Genomic DNA, 26,882 nt, shown 5'->3' with positions numbered 1-26,882 from the left:
TGCTTCCAGTTACAATGCAGACGCCTCCTTTTTCCTGACAGTATTTACCGGCTCTAACGACTCGCTCTGACTTCTCGGACATTAACATACCAGGGTTCTGCTGCAAAGCTTCGAAAGGGCAAAGATTTGTTTCATCTCCTTCGCTTTGTAAAATCTGAGAGGCAGACTGTAAATATACACAAGCAATGATGAAGAGAGGAAGAGGTTGGAGTAAAAAGTTTTATTAGAATTAATCTGGACTGAAATGTGAAGGAACCCACTGCTTTATTAGTCTGTTAATAAAAGAAACTGATTATCTGTGTGCACTACTATGATGTAACATGCAAACGGAGATCAAAACTATCATGTGGACAATAAGAATAAGGTGAGGGTTATCTGTAATTTGGTGTACTTTTCCTTCCATTAGTAGGTTATAGATATTCATTTCTGTGGTGCTGGTGCAGCCTCTGCATGCTTTCGGCTACCGTGCTTCTATTTATCACATTTTGTGCAACACAGACAAATTGTGACCCTCCTATGCGTCAGGGGGGAGTATCCAACAAGTGGCATTTTAACAGCAACATTGACAACAATTTCCAAAATGTACAATGTACAAAATTACAAATAAATATGCCTCTTTTTAAAAAAATCCATCCCTTCTAGTTTTACAGTAAAATAGGCTCACATAGCATCGTTTAAACATCAACCTTGGCACTTTCATGGTCAAGATCCCTATCTATTCCTTGACTTAAAGAGAAACAATACATGCAGAAAAAGAAAAAAAAAACATCATTATACGTTGAGTTTGGTCTAATAAGTTTGCATCGGACGGAGGCAAGGATGCTCTCTGCACACAAAGAGCTACTGTCTGAAGAACAAACGCTGCTCAGAAAGACGGTGCAGCCGACAATTTTCATTCCAGTTGTGGGGAAGCAGAGCTGGTGGTGCAGAGACTCTCATGCCGTAGCCCTTCTCCAGCCTCGCTTCTGGCTTCGCTGTCCACTAATGATCCTGGATTTTATTTCACTGCTCATTAAAAAAACATCTTCGCAGCCAGTCTTGCCATCTGACACCAGTCGGGAGAGACGATGGTGTCCCCGGGAATGAAATTAAGACAGATTCAAACTGACCTGTGCTCATCAGACCTGAAAACAAAAGAGAGAGAAAAATATTCAGGCATAAATGACAGCAATGTGTCGCAGTCGCAGCTTTGCAGTCAGCATCAGACCTGACTACATGTGGCCTGAGCTGGACTCAAACATGTTTTTGCTATAAAAACTGCAAATCAAATAAAACTCCTGTCGCCTTGTTCACCTTGTGGTGTGCTTTGAAAGGGGGTCAAAGGGCTTTAATGAAGGCTGTTAATGTGTGAAGTGTGCAGCTACATCCGTCTCCTTTTATGTCTTTGATCAGTGCCACTGACTGCAAAGCTTGGATCTTCAATCGCGATGCCTTTCAAACTGCAGTATCTCTCACCATGGCACCCTAGATGAGTTCAATTCAATCAAATGTGCACCTACCTACACAGGGCGGTGTGTGGAAATGTATGATTCCGACACGCATGTTTAAAAGGATGTGGTGTGAACATGAATTGTTTTTTGCGTTTCTACTCTTGAAGTACAGTAATAAAACGCAAAACCACACCCTGAGCCCGAGGGTATGAGAAAATAATTGGTAGCTTGAGAGCGTTAGGGAGTGTAAATCTCCACAGATTTCTAACTCGCTCTGTTTCTCCAGTGAGGTCAGCCCTGTCATAAGACAAGTGTTTAATTAATGCTGCGCTCTGACAGAAGAACAACAGTAAGATGCAGCAACAGCAGATTGATATGGAAAATAAAACAATCAGTGTGAGACTGATGAGATAAATCGATGTAAACATAAATCTGTGGTGCAGGTTAAATTAAATCCTATCGTAACTGCAATATTTAGTAGTAATTTATTCACAGACAGGAAATAATTTGTATTGATTATTTTTACGCAAATATGTGATTTCTACGATTTTAGCCATGGTTTGTTTTAATATCTTCCATCATTAGACTTCTCTTATTAATGAATTATTCCATTCCATCAAAGTGAATTTCTCCGAGTTGACAGTATCTGAGAATGAATCGCTGATGTTTTCATTTGGGAATCTCTGCTCTGAAACTTTTCAACAAACAACAAACAACCCAGCTGCCAGATCAACTAGCTGTAAATGTAAATGTAAAGCCAGTGTTTTCTCAGTACGTCTTGCATGGACTCAGACTCCATGATCCATATCTTTAAGTGCTTGTTTGGCAAAGTGCCTGTACAGGAAGCGTGTTGTTAAGACATAAAAACTATTAACCTTGGATGCTCCTGGCGCTCGCTTGGCCCCGCAGGCTGTCATTCTGTGTTATGATCCCATGCAGGGCGTCACTCAGTGGTGGATTCAGGCTCAGCTGAGACACAGTCAGTGTTTTCTCTTCTGATCCATTGCGGTAAACAAGGTCCAGCAGACACAGCTGCAGCCTCCACAGTTGCAGCTCCTCAAACTGAGAAAAGGGCAGAAACTTCTTCTGGCACTATAGAGTCCATCAACGTTTCCAACGCGCTTTAAAACTGATATTTAAAGTGCATTAAAATCAATACTGACGCAAGTTATCTATCAATACTCGGTGAAATAATCACTATTTAATACTCTTTCAATTATTTAAAGGTTTCATTAACGTATTACCTTTTTGTATTTTTTAATATATTGTGAATTTTATACATAATAGATCCTTATAATGTTAATTTATGCTTTGGTGTTACCCACCTGTAGGAATTAGTAGACATGAGCTGAAGATTATTATGAAGGCCCACACATCAGGCAATATTTAACAATTTATGAAGAATTGAGAGCCTCAGCCACGACTTTAATTAGGGCTCTAATAACAATACAGCAATTCTCATTTCTGCTTGCAAATATTTTAACCTACATACTAAATGCTTACCAGCAAACGTTTTTTTTTTAACCATTTTGGCACCATATATATTATATATGATTATATGAATTTAATATGATCATTAATAATTAAACAAGGTAAATTATGATTAATATAAAGCAATGTAATAAATTAAGAAATATATCATTGATTTAATAAGATTAATAGTAGTATTAAATAATGATTAGTTCACCATTTCTCATTTATGGCTGGTGTAAAGTGTTATGTGCAGTCATGAGTTACTTCTTTTCTGTTGGTTAAGTCCATTTAAAAAGTGAAAACAAACCACATTCCCTTGCCCACCCCGTCCCTATTCATACTGAGTGAATGTCATGTTTTAAAAATGCATAGGCCATCTGTGCACTTGTCGGTGCAAACAAGCTTTGGCTAGCTGCACCCCAGTCTGAATACTCTTCACATGTATTTATATTCCTGTGCAGCTCCTCTCCTTGTTGGAGTCTGTCTATCTTGCTTTGTTCTTTGGGGATCAGAGATCTTTTGGGGGCTGAGATTTCAGCCCTGATGCTCAGATCAGACCACAGTCTGGCTGCACATGTTCGTGTGGGCAGTATCGAGGTGAGGTAGATTACACTTTATCCTGGTTTGTGCTTGGCCCTTCACTGGGATTTCTCATTTGTTATGTGTTGGGAAATAGTTTGGAAATTCAGGATCAATGGTTAAAAAAGCAGGAATGTCTCAATGTGGACAAAAAAAAATCTAAAGTAAATAATGAAGATAAGACTCTTTTGTTGCTTTAGTCCACAACAATAGTGAGTCATGTGACAGGCACCAAGTAAGAACACAGCAGTCCACCCACTACATGGGGGAGCTACACCTCTCTACACGGAGCTCTCGTCCGGCCTGGGCAGCAGCTGAGTGCGTTTCCTCTTCTCTAAGATCTTGTTGAGCTCCTCGGCGAAGGAGTGGCAGAGCGGTGACGTGTTTTCAGAGTCACTCTGCCTCAGCAGTACATAACTGTTCCCGTTCATCCTCCTCAGGACGCTGGGCAGCGTCGCCGACAGCCCGTTGGGGAAGTCGCATCCCGGAGAGGAAAGCTGCGATGTGGGAGGAAGAGGCGGGGCTGGGGGAGGAGGCTCCTTGTTGGGTGAAGAGTGACCCTCACCGGGGACGATCTGCAGGAAGCCTCCATCCTGGATGTTGCCGTTATGCAGCTTTGAACCTCCGTTACAAATGCCGTTGCCATTACAGTGACTTGATATTGTCTTCAGCTCCATATGGGAGGAGCTTCTGTGCTGTTTTCTGTTCTTGCTGTGACTCTTAGTGTTTGGGTAGGCTGCAGCCGCCGCACGCAATGAGTACTTTCCTCTGTTGCCGACTCGCAAACAGAAGCCCACGTAGATGAGAACGACAGTGAGGACCACACACAGGCCTCCGAGGATGGTGATGAGGGACAGGTACAAGGCCTCCATGTTCCTGGAGGAGAGTAGCTCTGTGTGGGTGAGGAGAGGTGCCACAAAGGGCCTCTTGGAGGAGGAAAGCTCAGTGGGTCCTGGTAGGGTGGCGAACATTGTGTAAGCATCGCGAGTTGGCTCAACAGGTGGGGGAGGGGGCAGGTCCAGGCGGATGGTGACATTGTAGGTGACTATGGCCACCTCGATGCTGTTCTCGACGGCGTGGCAGGTGTACAGACCGCTCTGGTCCTGCCGGGCCTCGATGATCAGCAGGCCGTCGGTGCCCGTTCTGAAGCCGGAGTTGAGGTCGTATCCCTGCACCTCATCGCCGTCCAGAGTCCAGAGCGGCGTTGCCAGATTAGAGCTGAGCTCGCACTGCAGCAAAACGTCATCACCAACACGCACCGAGCGGCTCCGCTGGACAACATCTGCAACACCAGCAAACCCAAGTGTTTGAAAACACAGAGAGAAAAGTCTAATTTCACAAGGAAACTCACAACTTAGCCTCTCACACATTACATATGTTAATTCCTTCGATTAAATTTATCAAAGCCTGTCCAGAGTTACTGAGGCATGAACTCCAATTGCAAATCTTTAATTCCTGCCGTCATATTACCTCGCACTGAGCGAGAACGAGGGGGCAGACGATGCTACATTTTATCAGATTGAAATTGAGAAGTGAGAGAAGGCATTTGCCTGCCTTGAATATCAAACAGATTTCCCTCCAGAGGTGGCAACAATGTGATTAAAGAAGGGAGGAGAGGATTTTGCCAACACAGTGCGCATAATCAACTTTTAAAGAGGCCTTCATGCCATCTGATGACAGCTATGCATCTTTTGAGTCTTTGCTAATGTTCTCTATTTTTAATATCCCTTTCATGTATTAAAAGCAAAGTTTTTCAAGCAGCACATGAGATTTTTGCATACCATCTTGTGTGTTCTCACATCCTATGCTGCCATGCTGGACGTCCTGGATTAAAGTGGATCTGAAAAAGTGAGAAAACATAACAATAAGTAAATTGGTTTGTCACTCGAACAACAACAACAAAAAAACAACCTGTATTTATAATGTATAATCTATTTTTTCCTATTTCAAGTTCAGTTCCTTCTGATCTATTCATATCTCTCCTATCATGTATTCCTTCTATAACTGTTTTCCACTGACTAAGCGTATCTGTCAGGATTAATCAGTACACTCGAAGCACACAGCTGCACGCTATGTTTACTATCACAGGCAGCGTCAAGTTTCTGCCAGCATTGTTGTTACGCAACAGTTCTGAGAGCTGACACTGTGTCAGGGCACGGTGATACTTGAGGTTACTGAAATCAAACACTCAAAAGGGCACCTGCAGCGCTTTAATCGCCTGACTCGACCACACACAAACACACACTCACCTGTCTGCACGTTTCATTACGTCCACGCACTCTGCTCCGTTCCAGGCACAGTGAGGGTCCCTGGCAAAGATGCAGTCATAGCAGGAAGTATATCTGCGACAGTTAGAGAGGGGCAGCTGAACCACACCGGATGGAGAGCCCATGTACACACTCATCTATAGGAGAGAGAGAAGATTTAAATACTCCAGGACAGACTATTCATGAAATTTGTGTGTGTGATGGTGAGACATGCTACCTGTTTTTCAGATATCAGCAGATGGCTAACAGGCTGTGCTTCTTCAAACAGTTGAAGCTCCTCTATAATGTGCAGCTGACCTTTGATTTCCACGGCTTTGTGTAACCAGCCGTCATCTGGGTGACACATAAAAAGGACAAATGTTAGAACTAAAACACCACGCAAACACAAAGTAGTCTGCACTACAAGCTGAATGAAATGCACGTCTGTCTGAAATGTTTTTTTTAGATTGATATCCAACCTTTAACGGAACTTTTTATTATTATTCATTACAGTAAGCAATCTTACAAAAACTTGAAACTATCCTCTTATTTGCCTTTAGTTCTTATCATTGTGACAACATTGCTGAGTGCAAGTGACTTCACAAAGTTTCAGGAATCTAAGATATAGAGTGTCGCAACAGCAAGATGCACATTATTTTTGTTTTGTTATCTTGCAGATTTGCAACTTGCATTTGTGGAAGAGCCTCCTAACCCTCTGAACCTTGAGTAGTTTCTGGGCATTTTCTTGCTGTTGTCACATTTTTCCCTACTTAGGACTCATTTTTTACAGCAATATATAAAGTCTTGCACCTCAATTGAAACAGAATCTTGTATCAGAGAAAACTCAAACAAGTTTTTTGGTAATTATGACATGGTTACTGTATCATAAATCATAAAAAAATGCATTTTCAACATGCCCACAGGTTTCACCAATATTGGAAAAATGGTGGCTGTAGATACTAAAGACACATGGCTACTTAGATTTGTAATTTGCTTGTACATCTGTTTACTATCTGCTTTGTGTAAACACAGCCTGCAATTCAGCCCAAGAGTCCCTAAATATTTGTTATGTAACTGTTGGGCACAGCTGAGCCAGTTATGGCTTGCTGAGGAGTACAGAATTTTTTATTTTTTACAGAATCTGGTAAGATAAATATCACAATTTTAAGCTTATATTTGGTTATTTTCTGACGGATTGGCACATCACAGATGGTTTGAGGACTGACGAGCCCATCTGTTTTTGCAGTTTTTGTTTCTGACAAACAGTGTAGCTGTCACAACAGTCCAAAACATAACCCCTCATAAATCCATTTTTTTTTGGCAGATTTTGTTAATTTTAGAATTAGCCAGTCTTTTCATTTGCAGTCTTTATACTAAACTAACTCTCTCCCAGCTGTGCAATAACTTCATATTTAGAGTACATACATGAGAATGGTATCAGTTAAGACAATGAATACTTCCAAAAATGTCACAATACTCCCCAGATTGCACAATTAATACTGGATATGAATTCATACACACCTGTGCCCATGTATAACACATGGTAGGTTTGTCCATCTAATCCTTGCATCATGTGTACAGCCATCTGTGTGTAGTCTGTGGTCCTCCTGAACAAAAGGGGGCGTCTGTCTGAAGGTTGCACCTGCTGGGACATCAGAGGATGCCTCCTCACAAAATCCAGTACATCATCAGGCAGGGAGGTGGAGACGTTGACGCCCCTGGCCCTCAGCGCATCAGTGATACACTGTCGGAATAAAAGCCAAAGTGAGCGACAAGAGGTGGGATGATGAGCTAGTAACAAGGCATGATGTGGGCTGCAGGGAAAAAGAGATATTTTTTGGCTCATTTGTTATAAACTTGTCTTTAAATAGAGGCCAAGACTGGAAGGCTGGGAGGATGTCATGAGGCTTAGTGAGACGGTCTGCTGGGAAAACTAGAGGATCAAGAAGAAAATGCGAGCCTGTGGAAGACAGTGTCTGGGGAAAATGCGACTTTTCATTTAGATTACAATGAGTCTATGTGAGTTCGACAGCCAACTTGTGCTGACATGCAGGCGACTCAGCTCTCTCTACACCTGACTAAGGAACAACTTTGCTTTCTATCTTTGTCCTTTTCAAATGACTTCAGCCGAGTCCACTAAGAGGCTTTCACGCTCACAAGTTAAAAGCCTTGACCATTTCTACTTTTCCATTTAATAGCAAAGTTAAAATTAAGTCCTACAAAGTGTTGAAGTGACACTGCAGTGGATAATGTCTGCTCCTGCTGGTGATGCCACGGCCCTGGCGGTTGCACTAAGCCATTGTCGCCAAAGCTACAAGCTGGAGCTAATCGCCATGGAAATGTGTTTCAGTGACATAAGCTGGTTGTATTTTGAGCCTCCTGCTTGAGGCTGCCACTCATCTTCCCTATCACTTTCCCTCCATCTTTTCCTGAGCTTCCTCCCTTCTTCACTTTGGATCAGTTCCATCTCCTCTCTATTTGAGTTTCTACTTGGAGGTTGAAGCCGAGGGAGACGTCATTTCTTTGCTTCATCTCATGTTTAAGAGGCTGTGCTGCCTGCATGTGAAGACGTGTGTTTACCGTTCCAGGTCGAGGTTCAGGGATCTTTCCAGTGTATTCCTTCCACTTAGAGCCAGAGTCCTGGTTCTCCATGTAGGGTCCTTGAAAGGCCTCTTGGACTTCAGGCAGAGAGAACCGACACACTGCAGATGCCTTCACGTTTTTCCTACAGACATCAACCCGCACAGTGAGAAAGACCAGAGCACAAACCACGAACAATAACAGCACTAAACCCAGGGTTGCCATAGTGACAGCAGTAGCAGTACAGTAGATCAGTGGCTCACCTAGTCAAAGCGATGGAAAGAGACAAACGGGAGGGAAGCACGGGAGGAGGGGGGAGGGTTCAAACACTGACAGAGACAGTATGAACTGATTAGAAGTCATACATCTCAGAGAGGAGTGGGGGGAAGGAGGAGAGAACAAAATGGTTTCAGAGAGGTGTAAAAAGAGCTGAGATAAGAGAAAGGAGATGAGGAGCTGGACGAGACAGCAGCATCCAAACAGAACAAAAATGCTAAAGATTGTTTACATTTTCTACTTTGTGAAGTATTGTGCTTTGGCATAAAACTTGAAATGTTGACCCCTGCAGTGAGGAGGTCTGGTGACTTTGTTATGCTGTGGTGGGAATTTTGGTGGCATAGTTTGAGTCTAATTATCCCTTCAGAGAGAAGGCTTACAGAATATCAATACTAAGTTCTTCATAGTAATCACTTTTATTCTATGATAAAACATTTCTATCCCGATCGGAGGGATCTTTTCAACGAAATTTGGTTAGACATCGCTCCACATTGGCATCATCCAAACACCAAATGAGGGAATATCTTTCGGCAGAACAGTGATTTATTACTTACACACTTAATTTTTCCTTTAATATCTCACCAGTTTGTATTTTCTACAAAGAACCTTTAATGTTTTAATAAAGACATTGAACCTCAGTTTATTATTGCAATCTATGGTTGGCATATTTTCCTTCAGTAGTCATTTGATTTCTTCACATATCACACTTTAAAGTCATTTTTCCTTATGGGTGATACACAGGAAAACATGAATGCACATAACAGCTGCGCTGAGTAACTGCTTATGGACACCAAACACATCCTGCTGCTGCTTTACAGTAAAACTACTGAACTGTCAAGGAAAGGCAAAGGGAGGGTTTGATTGTGAAACATTAGTTAACCATTATTGTGAAGATATAAAGACATAAAGTAATAAATTACTTTGGTAACCATTTTAAATCCATTTAAAGAGCAGCAACAGTGAGCTGTTAGTTTAAGAGCTATAGTCTGCAGTAATCAACTTATTATTTTTAACCAATTTCCTTGTTAAAACAATATATCTTGGTAGTGTTGCAAATAGAGACACCAGTTGCTAAATGAGTATATGCTGTTGTATTAATCCACTTGCTGTTGCCATAGTAATCACAGGTTTCACTAAATGAACAAGTGAAATCTTGATTGCAACTTTCCAAAGGCCATGTAAATCTGCATTTTTAATTAATATTCTCTCCTTAGACTTCTGTAAAACTCCACCAGTCAACTTCTTTTCACATCGTTTGGATAAAGAGGTTCTTTGGGCTTTGTTTCCCTCCTCTTTCATCTCGTCCCTTCCTGTCTTCTTCGATTGTCTTAATGTATCGATCGCTGCCTTTCATCTGTGTCTCGCTCATTTACATTTGCATCCTCAAAGCCCCCGTCAGCCAGAGATCTTGAAAACACACAGATTCCCACTCACCACTCCAGGCCGAAGATGCCGTAGAAGAGCGTGTCCTGCGGCGTGCGTCCAGGCATAACAAACACGCTGCGCAGCATGTTGAAGTGGAAGTCGTACTCGGGCAGGGAACAAGTCAACCTGGTCTTGAGGAACGATGTCCAGCGTTTCTGGAGGGTTAAATGGCCTCCTCGGTCGCCCTGAGGAAAGAGAGGGGGAGGAGAGGAGGAGGAGGAGGGAGGGAGAGAGGGTTACATGAGGTAAGAACCTGAGTAAAGGAAAAACAGATTTTGGCTCAGGCTGGCACACAAGAGGATGTGAACCTCCTGAAGAGCACAACAGATGGTGAGGGAAAGCAATAACGATATATTCAATAAGGTTATGGCTTCCCATAGGTAAGACTCCCCTCTGCAATCTACAGGTTTGTGTGAGTGTGTGTTTGCACTCGCTGTGCAGTGAGCTTCTAAGTGGAAGTGACAGCCACACAAACAACCCATGAAAACACATCTCAACTTCCATTCATGATTGAAAAAAATGTTTTGACAACTTCACAGTGGGGAAAACTTGACTCAAGGCCACAGTTCTTTTGGAAACCAAACAAATAACATCATCTTGCCTTTTGATTTGAACTTAGAAATGTATTCAGCCTGTGGCAAAATGCAAATGTCACATACGCCGCCACAAGGCATTTCTATAAAGATGAAAACACAAATATGCCGCCATGCTTTCAAAGAGAGTGTTTGTGAACGGGCTTCATTTTAAGGGGGAGAAAACAACAAGGTTATAACACTGTACAGCTGGCTCTTGCCATTTTCAACTTCTTCCTGGGCAGTAGGAGATGTAAATCATTCACATTTCAGGCAGCGGCGGATGCTAAACAGTCTGTGTCTCACCTGCAGCCATCCATCCCTTTCACTCTGAGCCACACTGACTCAGCAACCAATTCATCAGCTGCACAGTCTGCTCCTCTAATTACAATGGGACCTTGTTCCAAATGCATTCCCCATCCAGCTCCTCATCTATTACAGTGCCCTCTCCTATCATCAACGAAGCCTTCGCTCATTCTAGCCTGATGGAAGGTTTCACTCCTGGTTGCAAAATGTCTCCTGCATCTCTCTTTAATCTGCGCTCACCTTACAAACCCGAGCTACTCGAGCCACCCTGCTGCGGCTGTAGGTTGTTGTCTGTTCTTGGCTCGTCTCGGTGAAGAAGAAGTAGATCTTATCGTCATCGCCAGTGCTGCTGCCCAAACTCTCCTTCACAAGTGCTGAACCCACGAAGTCTGCCTCTGCAAAGGGGAGAAAGAAAAATTGACTCACACTGTGCTTTTTTCTTGTTGGATAAAAGTCTTTTTCACCTCATGTGAAGCAATTAGCTGAATAGCATGAACCTTTAATACCATGAAAGTCAGTATTGCAAGTGTCTTGTCAACCCCCTAATATTCCACCTGTAGCATCTTGCCAAAACAAAAACAAAGTCAGAACAAAGGCAGCTGCCAGTGAAGATTTTGTACCGAGCAGCTGCATATTTTTAATACGAAGGGGAAAGACATGGCACCACTAGTGGTACAGGACATATGCTGAAAGCAAAAGGTGAAGCGGAAGATGATTACATGCTTTAATAAGCTGTGAAACATCAGAGAGAGCAGAGCATTTTAATAAGTTTTTAAATCATTTCAACTCAAAACTGCATTTTTAGAGGAGTCTGTGGCAGGACTATGACACACAGTCATGCTATTGGTTCTGTGAAGCTATTCTTAGGTACACCTATGCAGCAAGCTATATGCTGTATGCACACAGCGAGCAAGGAATGTTCCCACAATATTACCTACAAGTTCTGATACTGTTTTAGATTACATTTTTATTCAAATAACATTTTAAGGATGTTTATCATTAAAGTATGTTCCTGTGAGATAAAAAGGTAACTACGACATGACATTTTAACTGCAAATTTGAGGATGTTGTCAGACGATGTTACCTGATAAACAAGGAAGAACAATCTGGAACTGTCATTTGAAAAATGTTTTTTGCATGGTTTTCTGTAAAGTGGTATATTAAAGGTAGGAAATTTTGACTGCAATATTCTCAGGATGCTTTGTGGATACTGTTGAGCTAACACATCTTTATGTATGTTATCTTCTATAAAACTATCTCACAACTGCTCAGGATAACAAAGAGAGGATGTTCTCAATATAAAAAAAAAGGATTCTGACCTGATACTGGTGTTAATACCACAACACTTGTTAAAAAGTCAGGGAATTACCAAAGAATCACAATTCATCCTAATAATCCTAATAATATGAATGCCTATGAATCACTCCAATTGTTACAATATTTCATTCAAAATCACATATGTCAACCTCATGGTGGTGTTAAAGGAAACGTCAGGGGATGACTAAAGTTGTTAAGGAGCATTGCCTTGAAAACCATGAATGTTTACTCTCAGATGTACGTCGCTTTGGATGAAAGTGTCTGCTAAATTAAATTGTAAAACTGTCTGTACAAAATGTCATGACAATCTGTGCAGCAGTTGGTGTTTTATTTCATTCTGCAAGTGTTGAAGTGACAGACTGGGACTAAAAAAAACAGATGTCAGTTCAGGGAAATCTAAGCCGTATTGTTTTAAGAATTACTGGAGCAATCAGTAGTAGGTGTAAAGAAAGTTAATGCATTATTGATCCACTGAAGCTGAAGCAGTGTGTAAGTTGCTGAGGATAACCTGAAGTTATCTCACTCTCCCACCAAACCTACAAACATCATATAAAAGAGCTTTTATCATCCTGGGAGAGTAACTCACCGTTCAGCCAGCGCGTGGGAGCATCTTCTGTCTTTAGTGTGGGAGATGGAGAGTTGCGGCGGATATCTGGAAAGCTCCTAAACTCATACTGGGAAGCCGTATATATCTGCTGGTCTGAAGGAAAGACGCGGTTTGTCAGGTGTTTCAGTTGTTAAATGGAAGTGACTGGCAACTGTTTTTAGACCAGCTTACCTATAATGAGGGCAGTGTAACCTGTCGATGGGCCATAGGGACATTTGTCTTTGCCCTCTTCAGGCTGAGATGAAATAACAAACCTCTCCTCATCCTACGCAGAGAATGACATTTGGGTAATGAGATAAAACACGTAGGTTCAACTTGAAATTTTAAAATATATAGGGATTTCAAAACGTATTCAGTAAACACAGCATGTAATATTGCACTTGAACTGCTATAGAAAGAAATGTGCATGTTACGCATGGACATACTATGAATGCACAGAGGGGACTGAAGGCATGAGTCCCACACATGTAGAGATGAGTTGAGTTGAACCTTTGGAGGAGGCGGATGTGATTAAAACACTCCGTCTGAAAGAAGAAGGAATAAAATATATTGCAGTGAGGAATGAATATTAATACATATGAGAGAATAAAACACAAAACGATGAAGAGGAAGGGCTGAGACTGAAAGAACTACTAAGTGCCTACCTTATTGTCTTTTCCCTTGAGCAGGCAGAGACGTTTCTGCTTTGGGGAGGCCTCCCACTCAATCTATAACACAGCAAATAACATACAGTAAGACTGAAGGAGAACACTCAGAGATGGATGAGTTCATATCACTGACTTACACAAAATCTTTGGCAAAATATCACAGATCTTACAGTGGATAAGCAGATGAATGATTTTTTTTTTGCTTTAATAATTCATACTTTAGGAATTCTGTCTCCTCTGTAGCAAAGAAAGTCAGCTTAGCTCATTTGCATTTACAGTTTAGCAGGAGACAGAGGAGTGGTTGCAATGAACACACACACACCTGCAAATTACACCTCATGACATGGACAACCTGTATTACCATAACTAGCATAACAGTTTAATGTCAATCTGTCGCCAGCTACTAAACAAACTGGTAGTAAACAAAGCAGCACGACAAGTCAAAGATGCTTTTTTCAGTTTCTATGGTGTTGTAACCAGCTGAGGACAAAATCATAATCAAGCTGTGATTTCAGCTCTTGCTGATTTGGTGACAGCTGTTGCTACCAGAGGTAATGATGAGGATATCTCATCAAATGCAAGTCCTGGAGTTATGTTTGAAATGAAACTGGATGGAGAAGACAGATGGTTTGAGGGAGGAGTGAAGGAAGACATCTTTGTTAAACTGACACAGCCATCCCTGAACAGAAGAGAGGTTCTTCGATACCATTTATATTTAATTTTTTTATTAACTTTATTTTATTTTTATTATTTTATTTATTAACTTATAATGCAGCCCAGTGATCTCTTTGCAAAAAGTTTCACAACCAATAACATCTTGAGTCATCCGTGACCTGGCAGTTTCACAACCATTCACACCTTGAGGCATATGAGGGTTGTTAATGGGTCATTAGCCGTGTAATTAGAAAGTGAGAATAAATACCTGAGACTCTCCATCACGCAGTTAGAACTGAAGAAGCCTCTTGGACGAAGGTGAAACAACTCATTAGAGATACTTATGAAAAAGACGAAGACCCTAATTAAAGCTCAACGTCTTCTTTATAAATAATGCAAGCTATACTTGTATAGAAGCAAATGTGTTCTGTACTGAAACTATGGTCTGGTCTGGTTTTATAGATTTTACAATTATTTGACAGACATGCATTATTTCCTGGCGTGTTCACAGCCATTCATTCGTTGCAGTAATGAGGGACCCCATAACTGACAATGTAAAATTCTGTATAGACTACTGAGTGAAGACACATTTGATGACAACAGATAAATGAATTCCAGACATAAATAGCATCAAAAATTAGGCCTGACACTGACAATGATGATAATGAGAAGGGGAATGGGGGCAAATCCTTGCAAAATCCTCAACTAAGTCTTATGAACCTACAATATTAAATAGAATCTGACTTAGAGCAGCCTCTTTGTTCAAACAGACCCTTTGTTTAGACTGTCATCACAAAATTGTGCAGAATCACTGTGCAACCATAAACATTAATTAAAAGAGAACATCTCAAAACATGACAAAAATGTGTACAAAATACAGATACAGTTTTAGAAAGTTCCATTTGGCAGAGTTTTAACCCTATGATTGAAAGGATTGAAATTCATTCTATCTTTTAAAAAGATGCCCAAATGACATCATTTACTAGAGGCAAACACTGTGGAAACAGGAAAAAATCATCAGGTTTTCAACTTTTCAATAGTTTTTGAACAACTCGTCTGTGACTTTCCATTCTGTTTCAAAATGGAACCAAGTCTAACCTCAAAATTACTTCATTCTCGACGTGTCTTATTTTTTTAATGGTAAAAATCACTGTTTACACTAATCAGATTATGTAAAAACTAAATATTCAGCATTCCTCAGCGAAACTGTGAAGCCATGACTGACTTGTCTGTAATGAACAGACACATGAAAATAAAATCTGGGATTTCTCAGCTGAACTGCAGGCAGTGTTGAGCAGATAAATGACAAGCATGGAGATAGACGGAAGATGTAAGTAGTAAAATGTCTATGGTATATACACCACCGTTCAAAAGTTTGAGGTCACCCAGACAACTTCATGGTTTCCATGAAAACTCACATGCTTATCCATGTGCTAACATAATTGCACAAGGGTTTTCTGATCATCAATTAACTTTCAACACCATTAGCTAACACAATGTAGCATTAGAACACAGGAGTGATGGTTGCTGGAAATGTTCCTCTGTACCTCTATGGAGATATTCCATTAAAAATCAGCTGTTTCCAGCTAGAATAGTCATTTACCACATTAACAATGTCTAGACTGTATTTCTGATTAATTTAATGTTATCTTCATTGAAAAAATGCTTTTCTTTCAAAAATAACCCCAAACTTATGAACAGCAGTATAGATTCACCATTTTTTTCAAGCCATGGTTTTGCATTTTTTCCATAAAGTTGTAGGAAATTGTATTAGAGTGACAGGCGCAAAAAGACGGTACAGAGGGTGAAACTGTGAGCTTAAAATACTGGCAACGCTGGTAGGTACACATCATGTTATGCTAATTACTGAATTAATTAGAAACGGCTTCTGTGTTAACATATGTGGATGATATTAATATGGATTCTTTATCTATTTAAAGTTACAGTGAAAAGATACAGCAGTCGGTTCTTCAGTTTTATTCTCATCAATACATTAATTTATGCAGTGAGCTGCTCCTGTGGTGTGACTGCAAGTTATTGTGTTGAAAACAATACAACTACACACACACAGATGCAGAAACACACAAAGGGGGTGACGGGGGGAATAAATACTTCTGCCTCAAAAAGAAATGTTGTTGCCTCACAGAGTTCCTACATTGTGAAATGCAAATGACGCCGTGGCAGCGTTAAAGATTCGGTAGAACACAGAAACAAACAAACTCACAGAGAGAGCAGAGCTGGCTGAGATGTCAGAGGCATTGAGGGCGAACACAGACCCTCGGGCCCCGACGTAGAGACGCTCACTGTCAGCCTCCAGCAACATGGTGCTGTAGTTGACTGCAGAGGAGTGGAAACGCCTGCAACCCTGGAGACCTGAGGAGAGGAGAGGAGAGGAGAGGAGGGGAGGGGAGGGGAGAGGAGGGGAGGGGAGGGGAGGGGAGAGGAGAGGAGAGGAGAGGAGAGGAGAGGAGAGGAGAGGAGAGGAGAGGAGGGGGACTGTTGTTAATGAAGGTGACCTTTCATAACCCCCTGACACTCCTCCTGCTACGTCTATTTATGCAAAGAAGCTCCTACCTAATGCCCTTAAAAAAAATGCATCACACACATTAATATGCCACACATGCTCTCCTTTCTTTAGAGGCTGAATCAGTGGTCTGATATCTGGAATAATTTTCCATTCAGAGGAGGATTGGTGAAATTTTAGAGATGACACACTCAGAGTAAGTGGGAGAAAAATGATGACATCAACCCAGTTTAGGCGTCTTTGTGCGATATTGGACAATACAAATGGTTTTGTGCATCTACACACATTACCACCTGGGTATATCTCAGCACAAACGCCGTCCAGTGCTGCTATTGATTATGGTCTGTCTCTATGGGAACGACCAAAGGTTCACGAATAGCATTTTTCAGAGAAAAAGCATCCTTTGTTTTCATTCATGCTTTCTAAAACACTACAGAAATAGACATCTTTATTAGCTGTAGTGATTTTGGAAAGATTATTGCAATGTGTACATGCACTGAAAAACAATTTGTATCATTTGGATGTTTATGTGATAATTTTAGCAAAAGACTCTGAAAAAAAAATCCACATACATCTGTGGATCTATGCATAAATACATCTCCCTAAATGCTTTTCGAAAGTCACAGCCACCAGGGAGGGGCATATTAAAAGCTCCAGAGCGAGAGCATTTTCAATCTAACTTGACAGCATGAGAATGAAGGGTGAAACAGAATTTCATCTTCTGTGATGGATTTTTTGCTCTATTATTTTCGAACGCTGGTGCAAAGTGGTGAGAAGACCTTGTTCTTTGATTCTGAGGGACTTCCTTTTATCTGAGATTCTTTTTTTAGACTGTGAGAGAAAAATTCTTGTATTCAACTTGACTATATTGTAGCTGCACAGAAAACCTTACAAGGCTTCACAATCCCTTGTGTTTAGCTTGAAATAAGAAAAATACAATAACAAAATGGAAAAGACACAATAGATTTAATACAATACCTTTCAGGAAATAATCCCCAATGTTTCAGGTCACAATTCATTAATAAAAATGTACCAAAATGTGCAGATTTTTATCCTATGAGATTATTTTGTGCTTTTTTTCTCTTAGACATTGTGGTTAATCTTTTTTGTAACATGCTCACAATGACAGTGCTAATATACTAATGTTTACCATGTTACATCATGTTAGGTCAGCTTGTTAGCATGCTAACAATTGTTTTTTTGCAGTAATAAGAAGTGCAACAATGGCTGATCTGTGGAAAAGGCTGTTTTACACTGACTATTTTACACCTGTAGAACAACTTTATGGGTTTTTTTTAGGGGGAGGAAAAATGCATCTACAACAAGCTTTTACCTCTGAGAGGCCCTGAAAAATATGCTGTGTGTCTCGACTGCTAAAACTTTAAATAAGTGCCATAATTTCTGGCCTCTCAATGATCTCATCTAACAATAACATTCATTCTAATACCGCCATCAGCGATGTAGCATTCATCATATAAGCTAAAATAACAAACATTCCATTGTTCTGTTTAATAGAACTGGAGTAACATGCAGCAATTACTATTTTTATATATTATAGAAACAACGCAGTCGAAGGTGCTGGATGCTACACCGCGATGGAAACAAAGACTTCCTTTAAACATTCATGCTACCTCGTACCTAAGTCCTGACTCCTAAGTTCCTGCTGTGGAAAACTGTCTACAGCTTTATTTTTGAAAACCAGGATATTGGTTCAAGTATATTAACATTTAACCCTGAGTGGAATATATGGTCCGAGATCAAGGTCTTTTCTGCAAAAAATAAGCAAAGTAAAGGAAAAACAAGAGGAAAAGAAAAAAACAACAAAAGCATATACAAACAAAGAACATAGCTAAACAATACCAGAGCAGTGTCAGCGAAAGTGAATATATTTACCAAATTTCAAAACACTCAAAACCACAACTGCCAACCTAACAGAAAATTCAAGTTTGTTGAAGTCCAAGATGTTTCAATCTGGACTAAACCAGCACATCAGCAGTCCTCCATAGTACAGCTAAAAATACCACAAATTTGGTGATTCCAGCATCATGATTGTCAGGATTATCAGCTTTTCTTTGTTTTACGTACAGTAGCACTGGTCAGACATTACATTTTATCTCCACTGTGAACAATAAAAGGATTATGCTTATCACACACAGCTCTGATAAAGGAAGAAGAAGGCTATGAAACACAACATCCAGACCCTCACTACTTTCTGTGGATTTCTGTGGTTTGAGGTTTCTTCTCTTTGTGTACATGTCGCCCCATCAGGCTCTCCGGGCTATACTGGGATGCATCTGTTTGACAGAACACAATACTAATGAGGTTCAGTCACACAAACACTCAACAGTAGAGAGATATACTGTACTGTGCAGCACGAGCACACACACACTATCAGAGCATGTTATAAAGTTGTCTGCAGCAGTCATGAGGTGCTGGACAGTTACGTAAGTTCTAAACATACAATCCATCAGGACTCCACTAAGCCTGGGTAAACATTGCAGCAGTGTCAACACTCGCACATGCACATACATCAGTGGAAAAACAGGCAATCCCAGCAACATCTAAACAAGACTACGTAAAGTCGTAATTAAAAGTCTAATTAAAACATCTGACGTGACTGATGCTGAGCACGTTTCATTATCAGCTGTAGCGGAATTTTGACAGCAATGAAGCCACATAAACACAAAAGACAGCCACATTTCATGCCATCAGTGAGCACGGTAGCCACACAGAAAAGTGTCAGACTTCCTGCGTTCTTAGTCAATCCACTTCCCCCTGAAGACTGCATGGTTATCAAGTAAGCTGTCATTAAGATTCCTATCAGCTGCTGAGAAACACAATCCACTCTGCTCACTTCAGCAGCAGCAGCAGCAGCAGCAGTCAGTTCCCATCCAAAGCTGCTCCTGGGCGATCAGGTGTCGACTTTTTTTTTTTCCGTTATTCTCAGCAGGAGGAAGAAGAGTATTATCTGTCTGGGATTTTCAGAACAATAACTTTTCCTACGTGATATGAGTGTCTCATTTTGGGTGAGGACGATGCATTATGGTGCAGACAATGTCTACACTTCCTCGGTGTAATCCAAGCATAACGACACACAATAGCCTGTGTGTGTGTGTGTGTGTGTGTGTGTGTGTGTGTGTGTGTGTGTGTGTGAGGGCCTGACAGCTGGAGCCAGGTAACTCAAAACAACCAAGTTGAGAGCGTGACGCAGCAACGGGAGATTTATCTGGGCTGTATTACAATGAGACAACATCCCAAAGCACATTTTAGCTTCAGCTTATGAGATCGTGTGAGAAAAAGGTACGTTTGAGTTCATCTAGAAGGAAAGGAAAGCTGTGAGCACAGCACCGAGAGAAGCCCAGATGATACTATTTACTGAGCAAACACTTGGAGGAACCTCAGCTGATCTGCACAGTACACCGTGTCCAGGGACACACATGCACACACACACAAACACGCACGCACGCACGCACGCACGCACGCACGCACGCACGCACGCACACGCACACGCACATGCACACACACACACACACACACACACACACACACTGAACCTCCAGGTATTAGACTGTGACGTGACAGTCTTGAGTGTCAGGGCTGTTTACGGTTCAGAGTGTTTTGACGTGCAAACAAACTGTTGGTATTGAATAAAGAAAAGTTAAACGTGTTGACTGTCAAAGTGTGAGAAGTTTTGACAGGTGGAAATAGGGGGTGCTGCAATAAACCAACATTGACAATAATGGTGAAAAACGCTTCAGGTGGCTTGATCTCCAACCCTTCAACATCTAAGTTACCTCTGATGGCAGGCAAGTAGCAGCTCTTCCTCCACTGGTGTGTAAATGTGTGTGTGAACAGGTGAATGAGAAACCTAGCTATGATAATATCATAAAAAAGTCCACCACCAGTATCTGTATCAGTGATACTCCAACACTGGAACCACAACCAGTACAAATATGGTTACTATCTCTGTCTCCACCTCCATACATTTATATTTTGAGAGGAACTGATTTGCTAAAAAGGAGAAAAAAACACATAACAAACAGTTAAAGATGAATTATAAAACACTTATTTTTTCCTTTTGGCTCCAATAATCATGCCATTCTGATATCTCGACAGCTCCAATTTAAAATCAAGGTGTGTAATAAAGTATTTAGATGTATTACTAGTTTTCACTCTTTTTTAACAACCTGCTCCCCCTGCTTTTTCCAGCTATTAGCCTTTCAGGAACTAAAAATGGTGCTGAAATCAATCAAATTTATAATCCTTAACATAATATTCCTTTCCCTCCCCTAAATTTTTTAACTTGTTCAATTAGAGAAATAGCAAACTTCCAGTGTAGAGAGAACTGGTGTGAGTGTGTGACGGTGTGTGTGCGTAGATGCGTAATTTTTCCACCCCACACAGGTTTGGAAGCTTTGCCTTGAGGTTGCTAAGAAACACAGCGATTAAAGGGATCAGGGGTACGTTTTCATATCGAAGTTTTCTCATCAGGATGAGGAAAGTAAAAGTAACAAAGACTAGAGCTGGGGAGGATAAAGGAACCAAAAGAGGGTAGCGTAACCGTGAAAAGTAGAAACTAATAAAGAAAAGTTAAAACAAAGACAAACAGCTTAAATGTAAAGACAAAGAGAGGGAGAGTGAGAGGAGGGGGAGTGGATGAGAGAGCAATGGGGTGGCAGAGAAGGAGGTGAGTCATGTAGGAGGGCCTGCAGGCTGGACTGATTTACAGAAACTGAGATAAAGCTATCAAGAGAGGTTCGTATCACAAGGAGTAACAGGGGGAGAAAAGACAGATAATGAGTGTAAGTAGGCGATATGCTGTGAAAAAGACAACTGTTTAGAAAATGAGATAAAAACAGGGATATTGTTCTACAAGTGGATCTAATAGAAGAAGCAAATTTGGGCGCAAGTGGAGATGTGAGAAAATTTCTTTCACACGTCTTCGCATCAACAAATAAAGTCCAAGACCAGATAAGAGTCCTGCTTTAATGATGCACGCCTCCCCACACATGCACAACAGAAAAATGCTGTATACGACTGTCTTGCGCCATAGTACAACGGTTGTCATGGTTACGGTGCTTCTCAACTAGTGGTGTCAGACTCCAGGGATCCAGGAGTAAGCACTTCACTCATCTGCCTCTGTCTCTGCATCACCTCAGGCTGCATGCCATCACACGCAATGCAAGTAAATAATAATCACAGCTTGATAAGGAAACATCACCATGGCTGACAGAAGGGGCAGATGAGTGCATATTTCAAGTCGGTGTGCACATGCATGAGATCGAGAGGAGTGAGAAGAGTCTCAGGGATAATGTGGGATGCAAGAAAGTGAAAGAGAGGAAGGAAAAAAAAGGAAAACTGGAGGACAGTGGCTGCAGAAATCTTGAAGAAAATTAACATATCAAGAACTTCTTTGTAAAAGTCTATCATTAAAAACTTGACGGCTACTATTGTAATTGTTGTCTGAATGTAAAGCACTACGTGAATACTGAGTCACTCAAACATGAGTCATCTTCAGGTATTTCACGTCATAATGTGACTGGTGACTCATTTGAGCTATGTAGTTCAAAGCAGCTTAACGTTTGTCAACATGGACAAGCGGCACATTGTTAAACTGGTTAGATTTTCCACAGTTCAAAGGTTCAGTTCAGTCCTATGCCAAAGGTTAGCGTCTAGAGGTGTGGAATTTCATACAGGTGAGGTCGACAAGATGTAGATGGTATGAGGTGATTTGCATAGTTGTGGCATAAAGTGCATCCTAGTTACTGGTATTTAAATGTGACACATTGGAACTGGTGTAGTGTAAGTTGGGTTTTAGTCACATGCTAAACAAGCGCACTGTCAGAAACTAGATGTCTTTACTTTTCAAATTAAGTCTCATATGTGCATTTTGGCCTCATAGTGTACCCAGTATAAGCTTCTATTATTTAGGTATTGGATTTCAGTGAATTATATTTACATAGTGCACACACTATGTAAGACTTCTCAAGGCACCTTGCATAATTATATTATAGAAAGAAACCTAATGAATCCCACAACCCCCTTTATACAAAGACTAGTGTGTAAAATAGCAGAAAATTCCAATAAAGGGGCGGATGTTAACTTTGAAATAGTTCAGCGATTTAGGGGAGAATCAAGCAATTTTAAACTGTAGACATTTTGGCAGTAATGACATACACCACAAACTGATTTTTTTTGCACAAAACCATCTGCGTCCTTACCGCTGCTCAACACAGTGACACGTGGCGTCACATCCAGGTCCAGCGGCGTCCTAAACGGGTAACCAGCCACCGTCCCACACCAGCAGCTGAGCAGCAGAAGCTGCAGCACGGAGGATCGAGCTCCACGCATCTCCACTGAGCGCGTCACGGGACAAACGCTGTCCGACCACAGTGTATATGTATACAAAGGCATTCACACAAACATATTCACCCTATGACTCACACACACCTCTGCACGCACACACACCCACGCACTGAGACAAACACTGGCAGCCTCTTTCACTGTGCTGTAGAGAAGACTGAAGACACCTGAAAAAAATAGAACACACACAAAACCAACAGTGTTAGCAGTCTGTGACACCTGAAAAAAGTCAGAGGAGAAGTTGAAAAAGAAGAAACGCTGGTGCAGCAGAGTTCAAACACATTAAACAAGCTGATGTGGAGGATTATACGAAGATGACGACAGAGATATGAAAGAGATACAAAGTGCACACGCTCAATGAAATATTGGGAGCTTCTGCAGATCAATATTTTCTCTGAGACCGGGCTGCCTTTGCATGCTGCAAAGAGTGGAGTGTGTGTGAGCAGCTGCTGCCGAGTCTAAACACAAGACTGAAAATATCATTAACCAAACAATGACTGTCAAACAGAGCTACGTGCCGATATCACGAGCAAACACTTGAGGATTAAACTGCGATGTGGAGCAACGCCGATCGATAAGGCGTGAGACCCGTTCAAACTGGCAAGACATACCTGAGAGCAGCCGAATCCTACGGGTGGAAAGATTGTGAAATATGATAATCTCTAAGATGTGTGAGTGTTGTGATATGAATGCCAATGTTGTTCCAGCAGAATAAGACCCCTTTTTGGAGGAGTGGAGGGAGTGATGGTGAGGGGAGGTGGAGGGAGGAGGTGTGTGTATCCCATGCACCAGTGCACACACCAACACTGGAAATACACCGACAGACACTCTGTGGAGCATCACCAACCTGATCCAATTTTATCTGGGGGAATGGTGACATCTCTCTTCGCCTTACTCTCCCTCTCTGTGTTTCTTTTGAGAAAACACACACACACCACACACACATAGACACACACACACGCACACATACGCACACATATGCACACAAGCCCTCCAACTCCTCTCCCAGTTCCAAATGTAAACAGTTACACTCTTAAGTGCTTTCTATCAAACAAAGCTCGCCTCCAGCAACCTGAAGAGCTGAACGTCCAGAGAGCCTGCTTGATCCTTCTATGACGCAAACCGACGCACACATGTGCACGACCCAGATCGATTCACGCACACATGCAAGGATGCAACAACAATAAGAAAAAAAAAAAAAAACGGTAAAAAGGTGAAGCCATTAATACAAGAGACTGCTCTCACAGAAAGCCCCAGCAGTCCCTCAGGGCTGACACCATGACAACGGCTGGTTTGAGCGTTGCATAATGTTACGGACGAACACGGCAAAATACAGGTGTGGACGCAAGGGATACTACACTAAATGTGATGTTAACAGCAGGTAGTAGCAGTAGGGCAAGGAATCACAGGATCATTGTATGTATTAGACATTCAAACATATATATTATTACACCCCGAGGACATTAAAGCCATGTAGGAATTCCATGGACTGCTAGTACTACAGCAATCTACAAGATTATAATCCTTAACATGCAATGTCAGAACACCAATATACAGAATATATAGAATGTAACTGAAGCCTCTAGATCCTAATGTTTTCAGGTTGGTGTGTGTTAAAGGGTTATCCCATTTTTATTGTTTTTTAATGTTTTAAGAAGAACACAGTGGTGATTTTGCATGGTTTAGCCCCTTAACAAATCTGATTTACTTTACATTATCGCTGCACATTTTCCACAACAAACTAAATCAGTTCTTAGATTAATTTTCTACCTTCCTTGTGGGTTTCATTTAGCTTCCCTGCGAAACCTACAGGAGATGTAGGTAAAATAAAGGTGAGGCAGGTAATACATCACACTAGACATTTATTACATTTTTTTTCTTCTTTTTAATAAAATTGCAAGGTAATGCACTTGTGAGTCGGGACTGTTCTAACAATCAATCCATGTTGGGCCAGCAGCGAGAAAGTATTATAATCTGAAGATATGTTGTCAGGAAGAAACAATAAAAACAAGAAGTAAACAAGAATGTCAAGGAAAAGGCGATGCAAATTTGTAATTAACTAACAAGATGTTTGTTTCATCATAGTATATTTGATACTTTTTGTGTTGTGGACAAAACAAGCAATTCACAAAAACACTGCAAAAATAATTAAGATTAATTTATTAGTAAAACTGTTGTTTGTTTATACTCGTATTAAAAAGATGAACTCCCTGCAGCTGACTCTCAAGCTTGAGATGTTGGATTTTCCCAGAATACAAGAGACAGAAGGCGTATGAAACACAGTCCCTGGTGGCAAATTTATTACTTTCACAAAAAAAAAAAAAAAAAAAAAAGAAAGTCTGGGATAAAAGCGCAGTCAACTAAATCTTCACAGTGATGGATTTTAAGTCTCTGCAAAGGGATATTTTTTACTGTACTTCAGTAAAAGTGAAGCTGCGGCTTATGGTTTGAAAATGTAAAGTATATGTGACTTGAAGAATTCTTAACAGTCCTCTAGGGGTTGTGAAATATAAACTTCAGGATCATCTGAAAGCCTCTCGCTGAAAGCAAAGCTGCTTTTATGAGTTCCTCAAGTGCAGCCATTTGGGAATACTACGTTTTCTGCTAATCTTAACAACTTTTCACAGGGTTTACAACTCTGTGCTGCTCCCAAAATAGCTTCCGAGGACACCAAATATTCCAGTTCTCTCTGCTGAACCCAAAACCCTGTACAGGTGTGTCAGCTGCCCTCCCAGTCTTGTCTAAGCTCCTCTCAAAAGGTGGCTGAGGAGGTGCACTGAGGGGCTCATTTATCTGACTCATGCACACCAAATCACTCAAATGGGCTGTCATGGTCTGAATTCCTTCAGTCAGTCAGCCATAGTGGTCCTCATGTGGTCTGATAATCTCTGCAGGAAGAGGGGTCTATTCACATGGAAATGGAACAGCAAAATGACAGAAAGAGAAAAGAAGATATGAAAGCAAAGAGGTAAAATACTGCGAGAAGGTCCAGCAGTGAAAAGGGAGCACCAGCAATTGTCACATTCCCAATTCTCTGTCATCTAAAATCAATTATTCCTGCCTTGCTCGGAGTAACTCTGAATGCAGAAGCGTTCAATTGTTAATTGGCCGCTGAACGCAGCAGTCAAAACTTTGAGGCAATGTAGAAAGAGAGATGTAAAAATGAAAATGATTCAGGCCCAGAGGAAGCGACAGCCACTCCACGGCTCATGACCTAACCTTTCTAATCTGTCTTCCTCCTGATCTCATTGCAAGCTCTCTGTCCTGTGACATTCATTCAGGGAAATGGATTTTATCAGGCAATTATACAGTGTCTATAAACCCGCCCTGAATAGAAGAGACTGGAGCGCTGCAGTGACAGCTCCATCAACAGACAACATTTGTCCCAAAGGACTCCAAACTCTCTGTGTTTTGAGTTGAATATGCGTCTATGTGACAAATGGTAGAAAAGATTACAGTCACACCCATTGAGCTACGCTTCAAGTGACAGTCAGATTGCTTTAAAACACTCTTGTTTCACAGACAGACAAAAGGAAGCCAACTCTACTGAACTCCGTTTGTTCTCCGGACTGCAGCTCTATAATCTATACAGTCACTTAGTGAATGGAACACTGAGCACTTTAAAACCCACCTTCCACACTGGAGGGTTTTTTTTGACAATACAACAAAATAAACAAAGCTGTGCATGGTCAGTGCGTTACCAAAATGCCATTATTTATAATTGTGTAGCTTCTTTTGTAAGTTTTTCCACTCGCTCTGTTGCTCGGGCAGTCCAAATACTCCAACAGTTTAGTTTCAGGCCTAAAATTCATCATTTTTGCGGCTCTAGAGAGAGACTCTCAACAGCCATTACAAATGTCATTTGAGGAAATGGGAGGCTTAC

The 26,882-nt window shown here is 41.1% G+C and overlaps 1 protein-coding gene across 1 annotated transcript in view; it reads right to left on the bottom strand.

The window, feature by feature from the left end:
* Window positions 1–205: 205 nt before the first annotated feature.
* The window catches only part of LOC111564399 (semaphorin-4G-like), a 28,339-nt gene continuing 1,662 nt past the window's right edge, over window positions 206–26,882 (bottom strand). Inside the window, exons 2-16 of the mRNA XM_055018798.1 lie at window positions 22,858–23,166; window positions 16,337–16,485; window positions 13,456–13,518; window positions 13,237–13,335; window positions 12,983–13,076; window positions 12,791–12,904; window positions 11,128–11,282; window positions 10,019–10,194; window positions 8,309–8,453; window positions 7,250–7,472; window positions 5,967–6,082; window positions 5,732–5,886; window positions 5,264–5,322; window positions 2,306–4,764; window positions 206–1,124 (exon numbers count right to left, since the gene is read on the bottom strand). Coding sequence (XP_054874773.1) covers window positions 3,764–4,764; window positions 5,264–5,322; window positions 5,732–5,886; window positions 5,967–6,082; window positions 7,250–7,472; window positions 8,309–8,453; window positions 10,019–10,194; window positions 11,128–11,282; window positions 12,791–12,904; window positions 12,983–13,076; window positions 13,237–13,335; window positions 13,456–13,518; window positions 16,337–16,485; window positions 22,858–23,050 — 2,742 coding nt within the window. The 5' untranslated portion in view covers window positions 23,051–23,166 and the 3' untranslated portion in view covers window positions 206–1,124; window positions 2,306–3,763. The remainder of the gene's footprint in view (window positions 1,125–2,305; window positions 4,765–5,263; window positions 5,323–5,731; window positions 5,887–5,966; window positions 6,083–7,249; window positions 7,473–8,308; window positions 8,454–10,018; window positions 10,195–11,127; window positions 11,283–12,790; window positions 12,905–12,982; window positions 13,077–13,236; window positions 13,336–13,455; window positions 13,519–16,336; window positions 16,486–22,857; window positions 23,167–26,882) is intronic.

The sequence above is a fragment of the Amphiprion ocellaris genome, chromosome 16 (genome assembly GCF_022539595.1).
Source record: "Amphiprion ocellaris isolate individual 3 ecotype Okinawa chromosome 16, ASM2253959v1, whole genome shotgun sequence".
NCBI lineage: Eukaryota > Metazoa > Chordata > Actinopteri > Pomacentridae > Amphiprion > Amphiprion ocellaris.
Note: the sequence above shows the minus strand (reverse complement) of the source record. Positions and strands in the feature narration are given on the sequence as shown.